General features: G+C 40.8%; 2 protein-coding genes across 3 annotated transcripts; one reads left to right on the top strand and one right to left on the bottom strand.

The window, feature by feature from the left end:
- Positions 1 to 7709: 7709 nt before the first annotated feature.
- On the top strand, positions 7710 to 9073 carry dlx1a (distal-less homeobox 1a). 2 transcript variants are annotated; one of them, XM_063499295.1, is made up of 3 exons: positions 7710 to 8019; positions 8324 to 8523; positions 8822 to 9073. In XM_063499295.1, the coding sequence occupies exons 1-3, from the start codon at positions 7710 to 7712 to the stop codon at positions 9071 to 9073; spliced, it is 762 nt and encodes a 253-aa protein (XP_063355365.1). The 2 variants fall into 2 exon arrangements, with proteins under 2 accessions (XP_063355365.1, XP_063355366.1); XM_063499296.1 differs by lacking the exon at positions 8324 to 8523 and having other exon boundaries at positions 8822 to 8844.
- A 6185-nt stretch (positions 9074 to 15258) lies between these two features.
- dlx2a (distal-less homeobox 2a) lies at positions 15259 to 16684 on the bottom strand. The gene is made up of 3 exons (XM_063499182.1): positions 16363 to 16684; positions 15746 to 15930; positions 15259 to 15585 (listed from the first exon to the last, which is right to left on the bottom strand). Exons 1-3 carry the CDS (start codon positions 16679 to 16681, stop codon positions 15259 to 15261), a joined length of 831 nt encoding a protein of 276 aa, XP_063355252.1. The 5' UTR covers positions 16682 to 16684.
- Between the last annotated feature and the right edge of the window lie 386 nt (positions 16685 to 17070).

Below are 17070 nucleotides of genomic sequence, written 5' to 3' on the forward strand. Positions count from 1 at the left end.
TCCTCTCGTGTTGGATTTCTGATTATGTATGTGAAATAAGGACACACCGTCTCATACTCAGTGTGCACTTTTGGTTATTACAGCCAAGGTGAGCTGTGATGGTGTCATATTCTCCAGCTATAATTGGCTGCAGACCCCAATAATTTTCACACAGTCCCTAAATCACATTTTTGCATGTATTTTGTGTTTAACTGCACGGTTTTATCAGCTGAAGCGGAGCTAGTTTTCCATTCATACATATATGTATACCAAATAAGTACAGCAGCTTCACGGGGCTTTAAGCAAAAGAGCAACTACAGCACATAAAACAAAAAGTCCTATAGCTGGACTTTTGAGGTTGTAGCCAGAGCCACATTAGTGCACTGCTGTTACAGCAGATTATTTATGTTTTATTCAGACTCCATAAAAGAGAGTTTCAGCAGTCTTTTATATCTCAGAATAACAGAAGGTTATTTTGGCTGCTAGTTTTTTTTGCTGTTAGTAAATGAGTATGCAGTTTAACCGTATTCATGGCTCGCTAAACTTGAAGGACCATAAACCTTTACAATAACAACTAAATCAGCTGAGATATGGACAATATAGTAACCAGTGTCGTAACCTGACAGATGAAATTAAACCTCAGCCTTTCTTTTAATTGGCCTAATAATTTTCAGACGCTCCCTCGCTGCGGTCAGGATGCATAAACTTGTTTGCAAAAGAACAAATTTGTGCTCAAATGTCTCAGCTGTTGCTGCTGCTGCTGCAAAGAACAGCAAGTAAAGTGATTTGAGAAGCCAATTTGGTTCAGTGCCAAGGAGTCCAAACTGTTTAAATACCTCACCAGCTTTCCATGTGAAACAAAGTGAAAACAGCAAATGAAAGAGCCCGAGAGATGCAACCCAAACAGGCTCTTACGGTCCTTACATAACCTAAATATCTGATCACATGATTATTGTTTTGTTGTATTCTCTGCTCCCAGACTATTACCGTAGAGATTTGACAACTTGAAAACATTTCTGGAGGCTGTCAGGAAGTTCACAGTGGGGTGCAGCGAACTGAGATTGGTGGTTTATGGAGAGAGTGTGTGCGTGTATTTGTGTGTTACACAAAAATGAAGCTGAGTATAGGCTTGTGCCGGGACCTAGCTGCTTTTCTGTGTTACTGGAGGCACAATCAAGTAAGACCGGGGGGTCTCTGGCTGTCTTGGCCCCGTAACACACAACACTGCTCAATGGGACGGAAGTTATTGGGGGGTTGGGGGTGAAACTGATGACATGGTGTGTGACAGAGACTCATCATTTGAGTGCGATACAAGTGTTTGAGCTGCAAGGCTGTAATGTTGCTCGGCTTGTCTGGAAAGATTTATTCTAGATTGCAGGGCCCGAGGGGTCAGCGGATGCACATGCGGGAGGTTTACCTGGGAAAAAAAATGGACTTTTTCTTTTCAGGAGGGGGGAAATGATGGTGTCCATAATGAAACAATTCACAAGAATCAGTTGGCTGGCTGGGAGAGAGTTAAAAACAATTAGTGTGGATATCTGACTACTTCATCTGCTGTTTCCCTCAAACACAACAGCAAGTGTTAATGTAGTGTTTCCTTTAATGTAGATTTACATAGGCGGGCTGCTTCTGAGAACACAATGCATTTAGGTCTCCACAGAAGTTGGATTTACAGCTACGTTTTTGCCTGAGAGAAAATAAATGCTTTTATATTTTTTTCACCCACCAAGGAAGGAGAAATGTTTAATCCAACACCCACTGTGAAAGGAAAAAGTAATGCATATCTCACTATCTCGTCTGTCTCGCAGCGAGATGAAATTGAAATTTTAATGCATTTCAGAGTTTTTTTTTCCTCCCGAATGGAGACGTTGATAGACACCAGGATGTCATATTTACAGTAGGAACACTCATGGTTTAATGCACTCTACAATACTGCCATCTCCAAGTTCTTCGGAATAAAACATGCTCTCGAACATAAAGGAAAAGCCAAAGAACAAAATTATTCCTCAAGCTTTCTATCAAGCTTCTGCATTCATGGCAAAGTCTAAAGGGCATGTCAGTCCTCCTGCCTCTGAGAGAGGTAATTATCCTTTTCCTGTCAGAGAACAACAAATGATAGCCAACTATGGGGGTGCATTTTCAGGAGCTGAAATTTGTCAAAAGGAAGGAGAAGGAGGTTTAATTTTCTGGCAGCTGCATATCTACTTTTATCATGTTTTTTTTCCCCCAGTGGTCATTTGTTGCTTTTTTTTTTGCTCTTCACATGAGCTTGCACAGTGTAGAGCTGTTTGTTTATGTCTGCGAGCTTCTGAGGGTGTATTTATGTGCCCTGCATTAACATACCTATTTATAGTCCTACACTTTCTTACAGTCATCTTTTTTTTTTCTGTTGTGACCATTTCACAGATTATATATTGTCCAAGTAATTTCCCTTTCAGCATCTGTGTTTTTTACCTTTCAGAGAAGGCAGTGAATGGAGGGAAAATTATCACAATTACTCATATAATTGAGCCGTCTTTGTAGCAAGTGCAGCTTCAGTAGCCCCTTTTTTCCATCAGCCAAAATGGTTTCATTATATGGGTTTTTCATATTCCCTGACACAGGGCTCTGCTGAGGGCCTGGCACGTGGATGAGATGCAGGATGAACAGAGCGAATCATTAAGGTCACAGTAGGAATAATTATCCCAGCTATGGAAAGAGCATCTACAGCCTTTTTTCTCCCCCAGCACAAATGCAATGTCCACGGCTTTTAGTCACAAAGAACTTTGTTACAAATGGAGCTTCCACCTTCTACTTATACAAAGAAGAGAGGGGGAGAGCAAGACTTGTATCAACATGACAATTTTCCATCATTAAGACTAATGACAGGCACAGACTGTGGGGATCAAGGGGAGCACAAAAAAGAGAGGCGCATTCAGGTGTTGGCTGAGTGCTGACCTCCTTCCTGTCTTTGTTGGAGACTTAACTCTTAACAAAAACTAAAAAGGGTTTCAGACTAAAGGCGCAGTGGCAGCTGAACGTCAAGCAGCCTAGCTCTCCATGGGCAAATGACTTAATTGGCGAATTTGCATGTTTTCCATTTGTGGGGAAATTAATTCAATAAGGCCTGCATGTAAAGATGTTTAATCAATCGTTGTTTTACTGTAGGTGAAATAATTCTCCGTTATGGATGCATTTTATTGATTTCTACCCCTGTCATCCATCTCTCTCGCATCACTGCACAGACTAAGACTTTATTAATTTTTCACTCATTTTTTTCTCCTTCTAATTTGTTAACATGAAAGTGGAGCTTAACAAGTGGGACGCTGCAATATGTCCACAAGTATGAAGCATCCGCCTGACACTAGTTTCTTTTACAGTTTAGCTGAATTAAGTAAAAGCCATATTTTTCCAAGTCTTCTCTCCCCAGCCTTCCCTCAGGTAATTGGTCATTTTGCAGCCAATTTTGGTCAGGTTGGATGCTTGCTGCCATGGCCTGACCCCTGCTGCTGCTGTAATGGGGACAGCATTTCTACCAGTTCACTAGGAGCCTTTCCACACCGTGACCCCCAGCTTTCCGAAGAAAGAGCTGCTCCGAGCACTGAGATGGAAAGAAAAAAAGGAGTTTGAAATGTGACTTTTCAGCTCCGCAATGAGCCACCTTAAGTCAGTCAGCCAGCATATTAGAGGTATATTAGAGAGGCCCCGCTGGAAATGAAAGACTTGGACATCATGTTTTTCCACAGGTGTGAAAATCAAGAAAGGATATTTTAAAAACAAACAAATATATATATATATATATATATATATATATATATATAGATATGTATTTTCAATTTGATTTATTGCCTCCAGGCTTCAGCACTTATAAGAGTGTCAGTCACTTCCGGAGCAACAAGTCCAGATTGTCCAGTTCCTCCCAAAGTGATGAGAAGCAGGAGCTCATGAGGTCACCAAAGCCTGAAAACAAACAAAAATAATGATTGTTATCCCGAACAATTTCTTAATTTCATTTTTTAAAATTGTTTAATTGTTTAAACAAGGAGAGGAAAAAAAACTTTTTAGTTTGCTATTAAAATATGACAAAGTACAAAGTTAACTTTGCCATGCTTATAAACTGTCAATTAAAATCAAATGAAGAACACAAGCATGTTTTAATTAGGATGTGAAATTGAATGAAAAAAAGTCACATTTATACAGGAAGAAAATGAAAATAAAAACTCTAAATATATTTTAAAATTTTTCATTTCACACAACATAAATGATGAGCTGATAAAATATACTGTCAACTCCGATTATCACACAGAAATGGACCATTAGCTATTAAAACATATTCTGAGGGGAAAAAAAACTGACACGAAACAAATTTGAATTCAGCTGTCCAAAATAAATTCTGCGTCCTTCTCTGTTTTATATAAACAGTCAAATAAAACCCAACATGATTTCATCTTCTCCCTCTTGACCCTTATGATAATGCAATAAATTAGCCAATGCGACAATCTTGCCTTTCAGATACTATGATTCATTTTTTGTTGTTTTTTTTTGTTTACACGTAACTCGGTAAACAAAATCAATTCGCATTTTGATGCCGCATTGAACATGAAAATAGACATTGAATCGAGTTAATTGTAGTGCATCTAGTTTGCGTTCATTGAGGCTGCAAATTACAGGATGGCAGCGCGAAGCAACACCAGAGAAGAAGCAGGACAAAAGGCAATTTCACTTGTCTGATCCGCTGCCTTTAAAAACGTGAAATGCAACCTTCGTATAGTTTGACATTTCTGCTGCAGATCACTCACCGAATTGCATTTGGATTTGATGATGTGCTGAGGCCTGCTGTATTCATGTTTATTATTATTATTAATAATAATATTTTACATCAGTTATATTGTTAGTGCTGTTTGAGATATCTGTGCCCTATAATAATTAACTAAATAATAATAATAGCAATAAAAAAAGAATGATTTGCAGACTTCAGAAATAATTCAATATTCTCAGAAATTCTAAAATCAGAAGGAGGGGAAATATATACATATCCTAATAGGCATATTTGATCTTTTGCAGTTTAAGGAAGAGGAATTGCGATTTTATTTTAAAAGAAAAAGGATTTAAATTTCCCTGCACCTCCAGTGTTAGTAATTAATCATCACTCCCATGCAGAGCCTGCAGGGTGCACAGGGAGCTGAGCCTCCACACAGCATGGATGCACAGTTTACCAGCGCACCGCGGTCGGGGTAATATTTGGCGGCTGTTAAAATGTGGGTTGGTATGGCAGTTGAGGAGGGCTTTCTATCACCGGACTGAAATGAAGTCTGTGACATCTTGGCCCGTTTACCCCACCACCACCACCATCACCACCACAAGCAGCAGCAGCAGCAGCCCCCCTCTCTCTTTCTGTCTCTCCACCTCTGCACTAACCCTCAGGTGAAGAGCAGCAGGTGTTAAAACACCCTCAGCCACAGAGCTACTCACTCCTAATGAGTCCTGCCTCCGCGCTCCATCCATGCATGGAGGACTTTATTTTTAGTGTGGCTAGTTAGAGCCCTGCTGCCCCGCTGCAGGAAGGACCGCTGTGGCCTGCGCTGCCCTCCTGCCGGCGTGCGCAGGAGTCAAATTATTAATGAAAGCGGTAATATTATCACCGCGCCTGCCTCGTCCGAGCCACACCGAGGATGGCTTGAAAAAGAGAGAGAGAGAGAGAGAGAAATTCCCCCTTAAATAGGAAATAAATAGTTGTCAAATTAAGTTTGTAAATGTTTGATTCTGCAAGAAGGATCAATGGGATGAATATAATTTATGCAGGATGTTTGTCTCCTCGCCTCCAAATGACATAAAAATCTCTCATTATTATTGCTATTATTAGTAGGACTCCTCGGGTGTTATTTTACATTTTTCTGCAAATTCTGCCTCTATTCTGTTAATGGTTTTGCTTCACAGCTGTCTGTAGATACTATAATCGTGGGAAAATAATGACAGTTATCAGTCGCACCCACCAAGTACCCATAAAAATCTGTCCTCTGTTCTGGAAGATGATAATTATTGGTTGTACTACCATTATCATTGTCGTTGTTGATAGAGGAAATCTTGAAGCATTTTTCGAAAGTAATTCCAGAGAAATCACTTCAAATTGGCCTATTTTAGGGGGGACAAGGGACCAGCTTTCGTTATAGCCTAATATTTCACAGAAATCTTTAAATTCAGGCATCCGCAGCCGCCTGGCACACTGTGGCACACGCGCCGTGATGTCAGCGCCTGCATTTTGATAACACATTTTGCAACTTGCTAGTTCTGCTATGAGTTCAATTATGTAATTATACTGATAATCACAGTGACGGAATTTAACTGCCTTTAATTTGTTATTCAGGTGGAGATGGAGGGACTACGGATGGAGCAGCCAGGCTGTGTTTCTGCTCTGCGCAGACACCAGAAGAGAAGCAGCCTGCAAATGAAGCCTAATAAAATGAAGAGCTGCTGCTGCTGCTGGATACTTTCTTCTTCTTTCAAGTGCATCCCGCGGAGGCTCCCTGACCCCGGATGATGCGGATTTATTTGCTTTTTTTTCATGACTTAAAAAAAATTGAGTAAGTGAACAGATATGTATGTGTATCTATATTTTAAATTGCAGCTCCTGTACCAATTTGAATTTTGTTCTAAATCTGCCGCTGAGGGAAATTGCCTCCAGTCTTTTCAGTAGTAAGTTCAATTAAATCAAACGACAATTATTCTTGTTAGGCTGTGGGAGGCTGGCCGCACCCCATCCTCACTTAGATTCATAATAATCAAAGGTGGCGGTGTTTAACTAAACTGTGATCAGTAAATTGACTGCGGCAAAAAGGGTGCGTAAAGATGTTTGGAAAGCATTTAAATGCGACTAGAAAACGTGTCCATCCGGCCTATAAAACAGGCAAAAAAAAAAAAAAAGAGATGCGCAAAAATAAAACCTCAAGTTTGCCTAAATTTGCAAGACTAAATTTGGAAACTGTAGTTTAAATTACAAGCAGTATCCCCGGGTTTAATTTAAAGGGATTGCTCTGCTACATTTGCTGTGATGCTGTGTGTTTTTTTTAAGTTGGTATTATTGTTGTCATCATCAGGCCTCAGACAGAGAAGCTTCTCATTTCACATCATTGCAGACTTTGCTGTTTCAGTCCCTCTGCTGCCAGGTGAGACCTCAAGTTGCACTAAGTGTTAAATACATGACTAATTACAGGCCTACTTATGAAAATTGAACGCTAGTGTTATGCTAATACGCGTTCACTCCTGATGGAGCATTGGGAGCTGTGATCATCATTTTAAGAAAAAAGGCTTTAATGCAGAAAGAGCAGCCGCATATTTAAGTTTACTGGCCTTTTTTTTTTTTTTTTTGCAGTAGCAGTATCACTACTACAAATAATAATCATGTTATTATGGTGAATCTTGACATGTCAGGAGGAAATCTGAGGTTTTGCGGTTTTCCTTGACTTTATCAGGTTCTTCGGACCTAGCCCCAGCGTCACCAATCGGCTTCCCTCTTGGAGAGAGTGGACCAATCAGCGACAGTCTTGATGAATATTCATGAGTCCGAGATTCAAACCTTTGAGCGAGTTTGTCTTGGTCCACAGCATCATTCCTAGGACTTTTCACGGGCACAAACTACATTTTCTTATGAATGGAAAGAGAAAAAATCTGTTCGGCTTAAATTGGGATCCGTCCTTCACTGAGATCATAGAAGGAAAACAACAAAAGCGAGACAAGGGGAACCGCCAGAAGAGATGACAATGACTACGATTCCAGAAAGTCTTAATAGCCCTGCCTCAGGAAAAACCGTTTTCATGGAGTTTGGACCCCCGAGTCAACAAATGTCGCCTTCCTCCATGTCTCACGGACACTATCCCATGCACTGTTTACATTCTGCAGGTCACACACAGCACGACAGCTACAGTCCAGCCTCGTCGTTCCCCAGATCCTTGGGTTATCCATACGTAAACTCCGTCGGCAGCCATTCCACCAGTCCATATCTCAGCACAGTACAGACTTACCAAAACAGCTCGGGACTCACGCAGACACGATTAGAGGATGCGGGTAAGTGTGCCACGGAGTGCTCTGGATCCTAAATATCAACTTTCTGTGCTGGTACGGCTTTCCACTAGACGGTGTAGGCAAAAAAGACGACCCAGATGTGGAATTAGGCTTGGTAATTATTTATTGCGTAAGGCTATAAACAATGTATGCAATTAAGGGTAATTATACCTAAAGTACAGCCTGTAAAACTTGCGCTGGAGTATTCATTGCTGTGCAGCACTCTTTGCTACAACTGTCTCCTCATTTTTCTTCCCTTCTGCTTCTTCTTCTTCTTCTTCTTTGCTTTCTTCTGTGTCTCTGCCAGCGCCAGAAACAGAGAAAAACACAGTGGTGGAAGGCGGAGAGGTGCGCTTCAACGGCAAAGGGAAAAAGATTAGAAAACCAAGGACTATATATTCGAGTTTACAACTTCAAGCCCTGAACAGGAGATTTCAACAGACTCAGTATTTGGCGCTACCGGAGAGAGCTGAACTCGCAGCGTCGCTGGGTCTCACTCAGACACAGGCGAGTGTGATCCGCACACACATAGCTTCACTGTGCAGCTGCGCCAACGACGCATTTCTGCACATTTTTAAATGTTTTTATCTCTCACAGCATACATTATTATTACTATTATTATTATTATTATTACTATTATAGGCTACAATTTATTTAGTGTTGTTGATTGATAAAGATAATTTCTATTTTTTATTATCATGTTTTGCTTTTCACTTTTTCACGTGCGTAAAACCGCGTAAAATGGTTATATATATATATATGTATGTATATATTAATGTCTCTTTTAAAAAAAAAATATCTGCAGGTAAAAATTTGGTTTCAGAATAAAAGATCCAAATTCAAGAAGCTGATGAAGCAAGGCGGTGGTACGATCGACAGCAACGCTTTGGCCACCGGCCGTGGACTTTCCAGTGGTTCTCCCTCGGTGGCACCTGTCTGGAGCTCGCCGACCACCGTGAAGACGTCAATGGGCACGACCGGATCTTACATTCCCAGCTACACCTCATGGTACCCAACCACACACCAAGAGTCTATGCAACAGTCACAGCTCATGTGAGCAGAGAGCTCAGCATCAGGATGGTGAAAGGCCCAGCAGCCGCTGAGCGCGGCTCAGCATTGATAATGCACAACAAACAACAAGAATCCCGGAGTTTGCTGCCGCATCCCGCCAGCTGACACAGAGGCCTCCTCATACCGAAGACGGCGAGCAGAGATACAGAAGAAGAGAAGAGGTCAGACAGAGTGAAAAGGCGCACAATGCGCCAGAGGGCAACCAGTCCGTGACCGTCCCTGACAGCGGAAATCGCAGACAAAAGGATCATTTGGGGTTTTTTTTTGGCTGCTTTTGGTTATTTTATTTTATTTCAAAATGTCGGTTTCTGTTTGTTTTCAAACTCATATTTGTGTGAACACTTTTGTTGTTGAGCTGTAGGCTACATGTTTATTAGAAAACACGTGTTTGTTTACGCCAGGTTGTCGGGGCCCAAGGTGATGACGGCCTTAAAAATAAATTTGCATTCATCGACAGTTAAAAAGGCCACTTAGGCCACAGCAGAGTTTCTCTAACCAAATAATTAACGATAAATTCCAGCGGTAGCCATCAAGCCGCTCCACTCACAGCGCATTCAACCGCAGAACACAGGCTGCTGTGCGCAGAGCCTCGAGATGCTACTATGTTGTTTCTACGTGTTTGTTATTTAAGTTAAATTATTCGGGCTAGTTTTTTCTGTTTGAGGTCAGTCTGTGTTCAGTTTGTAAGCGTGTTTGAAATGACAACACTGTGTTGTTAATGCTGCACTAACGCAAGCAAAGCTTTTCTATGCCGTGCCCCGATGTTATGTGAAAAATGTAAAAGGCCTGACGATTTGCTGCTTTAGAAAAAAAAATTGTCCTGAGGGTGAGCAGCTCATTTGTCACTGTATTTTGTACATAATTTTCTTTTTTTCTGTTCCTTTTTTTGTGCTGTATACTGGATACGCTGTGAAACAGGGTTTAGGCTTTGTGTAGCTTACTCGTCGAAATGTGTTTAGTCAACATAGGAAATATTTAGTTTTGTATTGATCACCTTAATTTATTTATCTGTTTCTGAAGTTTATGTACATAATGTGCAAAGTTTCAAAAGCAGTAAAATATGATTTAAATTATGTCAAGAACGGTGTCTGATTCACCCCACCTCCTCCTCCACCATACCGCCATCACCACCACCCCTCCATCCTCCTCTACCCACCCTCGCCCCTGAAAAGAAAGGCTTCAGCGTGGTGCAGGTTTAATGCGAGCTGACACAAAGGAGTATCATGTTGGCTATTGTAGCAGACACCATGTGAGCGCGTTTGAATTAACTGCAAAAGGGTCCTCGTTTAGATTTATGGTCATGTCTAGCGTTTAGCCTACATGTGTTTGTGCTGCTGCTCGCTGGCTGCAGATGTTGTCAGACCTCTGGAGTCAAGCTCAGAATTAGAAATCTGGCCTCGCATGTAAAAATGCATCAAGATAGCGTTGTTACGAGACCTAGTCTCTGCAGTGTAAAGCGTGAATTTATATATCAGAGTATACATATAGATATATGTATACCACATATATATATGTATACTCTGATTTAACCACCGCTGCTGTGTCATTCATCAAAATCGCCTTTCAGCCCTTTCTTAAAGATAACCTCCTTTCTGTTCTACTCTTTAACGATCCTCACTTTTTCACTTTTTCGTCATGAGAGAGATCAATTGAGTGTGTTAAGTGAATAATTGCTCAAGAGGCAGGTGCTGCAACAAGAAAAAAAAAGTCTGGCACAGGGCGGATCAGATGGAGATCAGTGAGAGTGAAAAGTTCAAAGGCCTTCTTGTTTGTTTAACACGGCCGAAGGCTGTGGTTAGAAATAGCCATCTACATGGGAAAAAATGAAATAAATATTGATAATATTTTAAAAAGAAGAACGAGATCTGTTTTTCGCGCGCATTTCGGTGGTGATATAGGAAACAAATTCATTTATTATAGTTGGATTTTAGCCATATTCATAGAAACTCAAATAACACTTGCATGCATTGGGGAAAAATCAAAGTAAACAATATAAGTAATTAAGTAAATAATGATTTGAATAATTAATATTAAATTAAAGTAAGAAATAAAAATAAATAATAACATAAATTAAAAAATAAAATAAAATAAAGAACTGTAAAAATATATTACAAAATATAGAGTTCTGTATGTGCCTGCAAAGAAAAAAAATATATCGAAAAACAAAACAAAAAAAGAACAATTTTTTTGATGCTCGGATGTGCTCGCTCTTGCAGCTGTCACAGCTCCATGAATAAATAAATGTTATTATAATAGCAAATTCGGCCTAAAAATATTATTTTTTTGGCATCTGCGAAGTCCGTTTAAACCTGACTCAAGCCAACATCCAAAAAAGTAACCACCACAAGCATATTATTATTATTATTATTATTATTATTATTATTATTATTATTATTGTAGAACACTTTAAACTAGTAAGCGTGAGTAGTAGCCTTGTTTTTTATGGCATGCTTTGCTTCGATGCTGTCTCCTTTGTTATTCTAATACAAATCTTAAACATGTAGAGCTCTTTGTGTGCAGCCTCACATTTACAACAGGGCTTCGTATATTTCGATACCATTAGGAAAGCAGAGATGCTGCTGCTGCAGTGAACATAAATCTGCCTACCTAGCCTTAGAAAAGGCGCAGCTGCACATCCAAGAGGGTCAGTGTTATTTCGCTGTATTCTCCCCTTGATTATACGAGCTGAGCCCATCAAACCCAGCATAATTACAGTAATTTCGCCCTTATTTATTCTAATGCAGTTTCCTATCTCTGAGGTAATTATGAGCAATTTTTTTTCGCACCGAGGATCTTTCTGCGTTGACAAAAGAGATAGCGCTCTGAAAGACATTTTCTGCTGCAATAGGAGGGAAAAAAAAGTGAAATAGGTGAGGTGCCATTTCGTCACCGTTCCCTTTAGACTTAGCCTATGTATAAGACTGACAAATTGCTTGCAGGTGTACATCACCGAGTTGTCAATGCGAAGAGGCTTCAAAATTAGCAAAGCACAATGTAAGAGTAACGAGTGCAGCGACTATAAAGAAGAACTTCTCTGTCTCCTCTTCCTTGCATCTTCTCTCCATGTGAGCGGCTTTCTAAGCCATGGGAGATTTCAGCTAAAAGAAGCTCCTCGGTTGCACTTTTAACACTGAAGTTGGAGGATAAAATAGTACACGTGTAATATATTTTTCTTTACCCCTCCTGCTTCTTGAGGATCTAGTCTTTGAAACGGCATCAAAGAATCAGCATCATTCACGGATGAGAATACAAATTAATAAAGGCTGTGCGCAATGAAAGAAATGGATAAATCGAGCCTCATTGCGCACTCGGCGAAGCCCCTAAAATGTAAGAAATAAACATGTGGTACACACCTTTCAGCTTGAAATTGAAGAGACAAGTTTGCCCTCTCTGGATTTTCAGATATCAGCATGGAGGCAGATCAGCACCACCAGCAAGAAGCAGCAGCAGTCCTTCAGCACAGACACAAGACGAGCGCTTAAATCCCACAAAATGTGTCCCATGTGTCGGTCTAAGCTATAGCAGCAGAGTTCAGAATATGACTGAAAATGTCTGCTTTATTTCCCCTCTTTATAGCTGATGGGGAAAAAAATGTAGATTATTAGCATAAATGTTTACTCCTCATTACGCTGATGACATTGTGCACTCGAGATCTTGGTAATCTTTGGGGGAAATTATGAGTAATTTTTTAAAATTTAAAGCAGCAGTTACCATGCAATTCAGGCTAATTCTGCGTAGGCTCCACACGGATATAATTACCGTCGAGTCAAGATGTTAGGCTAAAAACTATGCATTGATATTCCCATTTATTATGTACATACAACTTTGACAATGTTGATGCTTGAAATAGCGGGAAATTGTCTTGTGTAAAAATTACACCCCATATTAGGACATCTAAAATTGCGAAGAATTATATAGTAATTGCAGGCTTTCAGATTTGAAAGCCAGAATGCTCAAACCAGAGCAAATGTGGATGAAATTACAGATCAGGGTATAAATTAGGATAGGGGGGTATGGCATTTACAAGTTGCCCAGAGAAATGCAAAAAGTATAAACCACAGCAGCTCTAATCCATGAATGAAATCACAGGGAGCAACAGAAAGCACCCAGAAATCCCCCCCCCCCCTTTATTTTATTTTATGACGCAAACAATAAATTAAAGCAAGCAAAATGTGTTATTAGGAGCATTTTTTAAGTGCACGATGCACGCTTGTACACTATTTGCAACACTGATTTAAACAGATTATTTAGACGTATATACATAGGGGGGCTGCATGTGTCTGATACTGTCAGCCCTATGGGGGTGGTGGGGTTGGTTGGTGGGGGGCTTCATCATGCAGATACAGCAACCGCTGACAAGCTGCAGTCTTAATTATGTACAAGGAAGCGATCCCACTTTATGGCCTGTGGTCTTTTGAAGAGAAGCGTGTGGGACCATGCATCGTATATCACTATCTTTATGCAGTCTGTGTGTGGGAGCCATGTTTAAATAATACGAGCCCCGCTCTACCTGTCTGTTGGAGTCAAAACATCTCTAATAAACATTTTCTAAATTAAATCTATAATAAAACAGGGTTTCCTGCATGGCTCCAATAAATTGTTTTTTTGGACGTGTGCCTGTGTTTTCTATGTAGCCCACAGGCCCTACATGCAGCCAAATAATGTGGGTCAAGCGGCTCGTCTTCGAAGATCAGAGACCTCGCTTGTGAGGCGTGAGAAATGTTTCCATGATGTTGTAGCTGCAGGCTGTCTTGGCTCTCGAGTTCCTGTCTCTTTTTCTCTTGTTAGGCTGAGTTCATAAAACGTCTGGAAAGCGGCTCTGTGACTCCACAGAGTCTGACGAGCTTGTGCTCATTCATACCCACCCTCGTCTTCTCCTTTCGCATGCCAAGGCGTGTTGTTGATGTTGTCGCTCTAAGCTCGGCGTGCGCCCCCCGGGCCTCTGTCTCTGCTTGCCTGCCTGCCCGAGCCTCGGTTCGGATAAGCAGCTGCTGGCGGCAGTCAGAAGTAAATTTCAACCGAGACAACTCAGGAGTCCCCCTGAGGCTTGTCCACGCTCGTGATATAGCACCACAAGACCTTCATGTAACCACAGGCTACATTTTTACAACAAATTATTTCCTAAGATTTTTTATGTATTTATTTTTAAACCCATTTAATAAAAAAAATAGGCAAACAATTTAATTAATTAATTAATTAAATAAATAATAATAAATACATCTTAATGCATCAACATGCCTTCTTTTTCTAAAATGATTTATTTTTATTTATTTACTTTTTTTTGAGAAGGTAAATCCAGCTTTAGTGAACATAGAATGTATTTATACACACATACAAACTCGGATGCAAATGCACAGAAAACATTTTATTTAAATAAAATCTGGCCATATATGAAACACTGCTAAAATAAATAAGACCAGAACAAAAAAAAAATACAATTTAGTGTTGATACAAGTCAGGGGTGGGGTGGGGGGGCAATCAGTAGCTCACGGTGGTTAATGGATGAAGAGCCAGAAAAAGACAAAAAAATAAAAAATAAAATTAAGTCAAAGCGAGGTGGGCTATGAAAAAAAGCTGTTGTAAAATATTTACAAACGTGGATCGGAACACTTATCCCCCCGGACTACGTGAGGAATGGGTAAAGGTAAGCTGGTTTTGTTTTGATCGCACAACAAAAATGAGGTCATATTGCAAAAAAGGCACCATACAGTTAACTTGTGCTACATTTGTGACAGGTTGTCCTGCGATTCATGTTTTATTTTATTTTATTTTTTTTCAGGGATGGCAACACACATAAAAAAGAAGAAGAAAAAAAAACAAAAGAAAGAAGAAGAAAAAGTGACGTCCGAGTAAAAGTATATGGGCTCGCGCCCAGGCTGTGATTGCTTTGGGTAATAGTGGTTCATTCATCCCTCACATAAACAAAATAAATAAATACAAAAATAACTGTAGAAATCTGAGTCTACCATTTGTAAGCACGAAAACTGGCAAGGTCCATAAACCTGTCTGGTTCCATGAAATCTCCTAGATGCTGCGCGTAAAGTTCGTATGGTGCACGCACGAGGTCTGCAAAATGAAGGTAATGGCATTTTATTTTCTCTTTATTCACCAGTATTGTCCGATTTACACCCGACGTTTTCTCGTTCTCTCGCTCTCTCTCTCTTTTACATTTCAGAATATCGTCCCAGCGCTTATGGCGGAGTTGTGGTGATGCTGAACCAGAGGAGGCTGCAGATGCGTGGCAGAGTTCGTAGTTGAGTACCAGGAGTAGTTTGCCAAAAACGACGAAGGCGCAGTCGTGTTTGGAGGGCTGCTGCTCTGAGGTAAACTAGAGCTGACATTGTTCATTCTTTGAGTCTGTGGAAAGTCCCAGGCGGTAGTTGGTGGAGACGTGCACGGGGGAGATTCACTGGAAGCAACATGTTGTTCTGGGGGGATTTCTCCACTTTTCCACAGCTTCTTGAACTTCGAGCGGCGGTTTTGGAACCAGATTTTAACCTGAGAAAAAAAGAAAGAAAGAAACTAATTTAAGCTTAAAATCGATTATAAGCGATATTTCCCCCTTAAATCCCATCTTTGTCAGTTTTAATTTGTTTTCACACTGAGACATGCAGTGGATATTTGACAGCGCATGAGCCCACAGATGCAGACTACCCACCTGTGTTTGCGTAAGGCCCAGCGACGCTGCCAGCTCGGCCCGTTCTGGTAGAGCCAAATACTGAGTCTTTTGAAACCTCCGTTGAAGTGCAGCCAGTTGGAAGCTGGAGTAAATGGTTCGAGGTTTCCTGACCTTCTTTGGTTTTCCATTAACCATCCGGATTTCTGGCTCGCTCTCATCTTTCTCTGAGGGAACATTCAAATGCAATTCACGTTAGGCACGAAGGGTTTGGGCATTTTTCAGTGTTGCAGAACTGCTAGGTGTATTTGCACTGTTGTCAGTTTAGGTTTGTCAGATTTGTGTACCCGAAATACCTTAACCTGATTTGATTAAATTATGTATATTTATAAGGCCCTACTAAAAAAATACAAAAAGCCAAAACAGGCCACTTTGTGGATCTGTAGGATCTTTCTTTGGAAATAAATAACACAGTTTATCGTGTTACATATTCATACAAGAAAAATAAAGCATCAATACATTTTAGTTAGATAATAATATTTTTGTCAAATACTGTGCATACAAATTAACTCAGACATGTTCTGCAGTGCGTTTTGGTCAAAGACAAAGCCACTGAATACATGCAAAATGCTCTAAAACGAACTTGAGAGCTCGCCTACCTGTGTCTGCGGGAGTTGGCGATGAGTTGGAGCCATAAGAACCGTATGTACCATACGATGTGTTGAAACCGAGGTCGTATGACTTTGCGTTATATGGCACAGAACTCGTGGCGCTGCTGTGGTACTGGTAAGTGCCTAGTTGTCCAAACGGTGACCCGGCACAGTGCCCAGGCTGCTGGCCGTTGTAATAGCTGCTGTCCGTCGCCGTGGAAACCGGCAGAGTCGGGGACTCCTGCGATTTGTGCAAGCTGTGGTAATTGCTTGAGGTAATCTGGTTCGAATGCATATCAGTATTTAAGTTCTCAAAAACTCCAGTCATCTTGGAAATGGAGGACAGCAGCCCACTAACCTATGCGAAAAAAAAAAGAATATCGCAAAAATCGCGACCTAGGCGATTGCGCGACAGGCTGTAAAGCACGACTCAAATCTTGGACTGATGACACCCTTTCGTGAATCAAAACGCATCCCCGTGTATACCGTGGCAAAATCAGCGCAAGGTGTGTCCTTCTCACAGTGGCCTGTGATTATCTGCTACGGTCGGCGGTGGGAGCGCATTTATGAGAGAGTGAGAGGGAGAGCTACCGTGTCTGAGGCAACCAATGAGTAAGGGCTGCACGACTGACTACTCCCCACCGCGTCCACCCTCCATTATTTCTTCAGGTCTGTCTGTCCCAGTTGTCTGCGGATAGTTTTACATAAAAGCATCTC

Source organism: Pelmatolapia mariae, linkage group LG16_19 (assembly GCF_036321145.2).
Source record: "Pelmatolapia mariae isolate MD_Pm_ZW linkage group LG16_19, Pm_UMD_F_2, whole genome shotgun sequence".
NCBI lineage: Eukaryota > Metazoa > Chordata > Actinopteri > Cichliformes > Cichlidae > Pelmatolapia > Pelmatolapia mariae.

Excerpts from the sequence above, each read along its gene's own strand:
- dlx1a (XM_063499295.1), top strand. The coding sequence starts at position 7,710 with ATGACAATGACTACGATTCCAGAAAGTCTTAATAGCCCTGCCTCAGGA. Across the intron at positions 8,020-8,323 it reads GACACGATTAGAGGATGCGG|CGCCAGAAACAGAGAAAAAC; the intron begins GTAAGTGTGCCA and ends TGTCTCTGCCAG. Across the intron at positions 8,524-8,821 it reads TGGGTCTCACTCAGACACAG|GTAAAAATTTGGTTTCAGAA; the intron begins GCGAGTGTGATC and ends AAATATCTGCAG.
- dlx2a (XM_063499182.1), bottom strand. The coding sequence starts at position 16,681 with ATGACTGGAGTTTTTGAGAACTTAAATACTGATATGCATTCGAACCAG. Across the intron at positions 15,931-16,362 it reads GCCAACTCCCGCAGACACAG|AGAAAGATGAGAGCGAGCCA; the intron begins GTAGGCGAGCTC and ends ATGTTCCCTCAG. Across the intron at positions 15,586-15,745 it reads TGGGCCTTACGCAAACACAG|GTTAAAATCTGGTTCCAAAA; the intron begins GTGGGTAGTCTG and ends TTTTTTTCTCAG.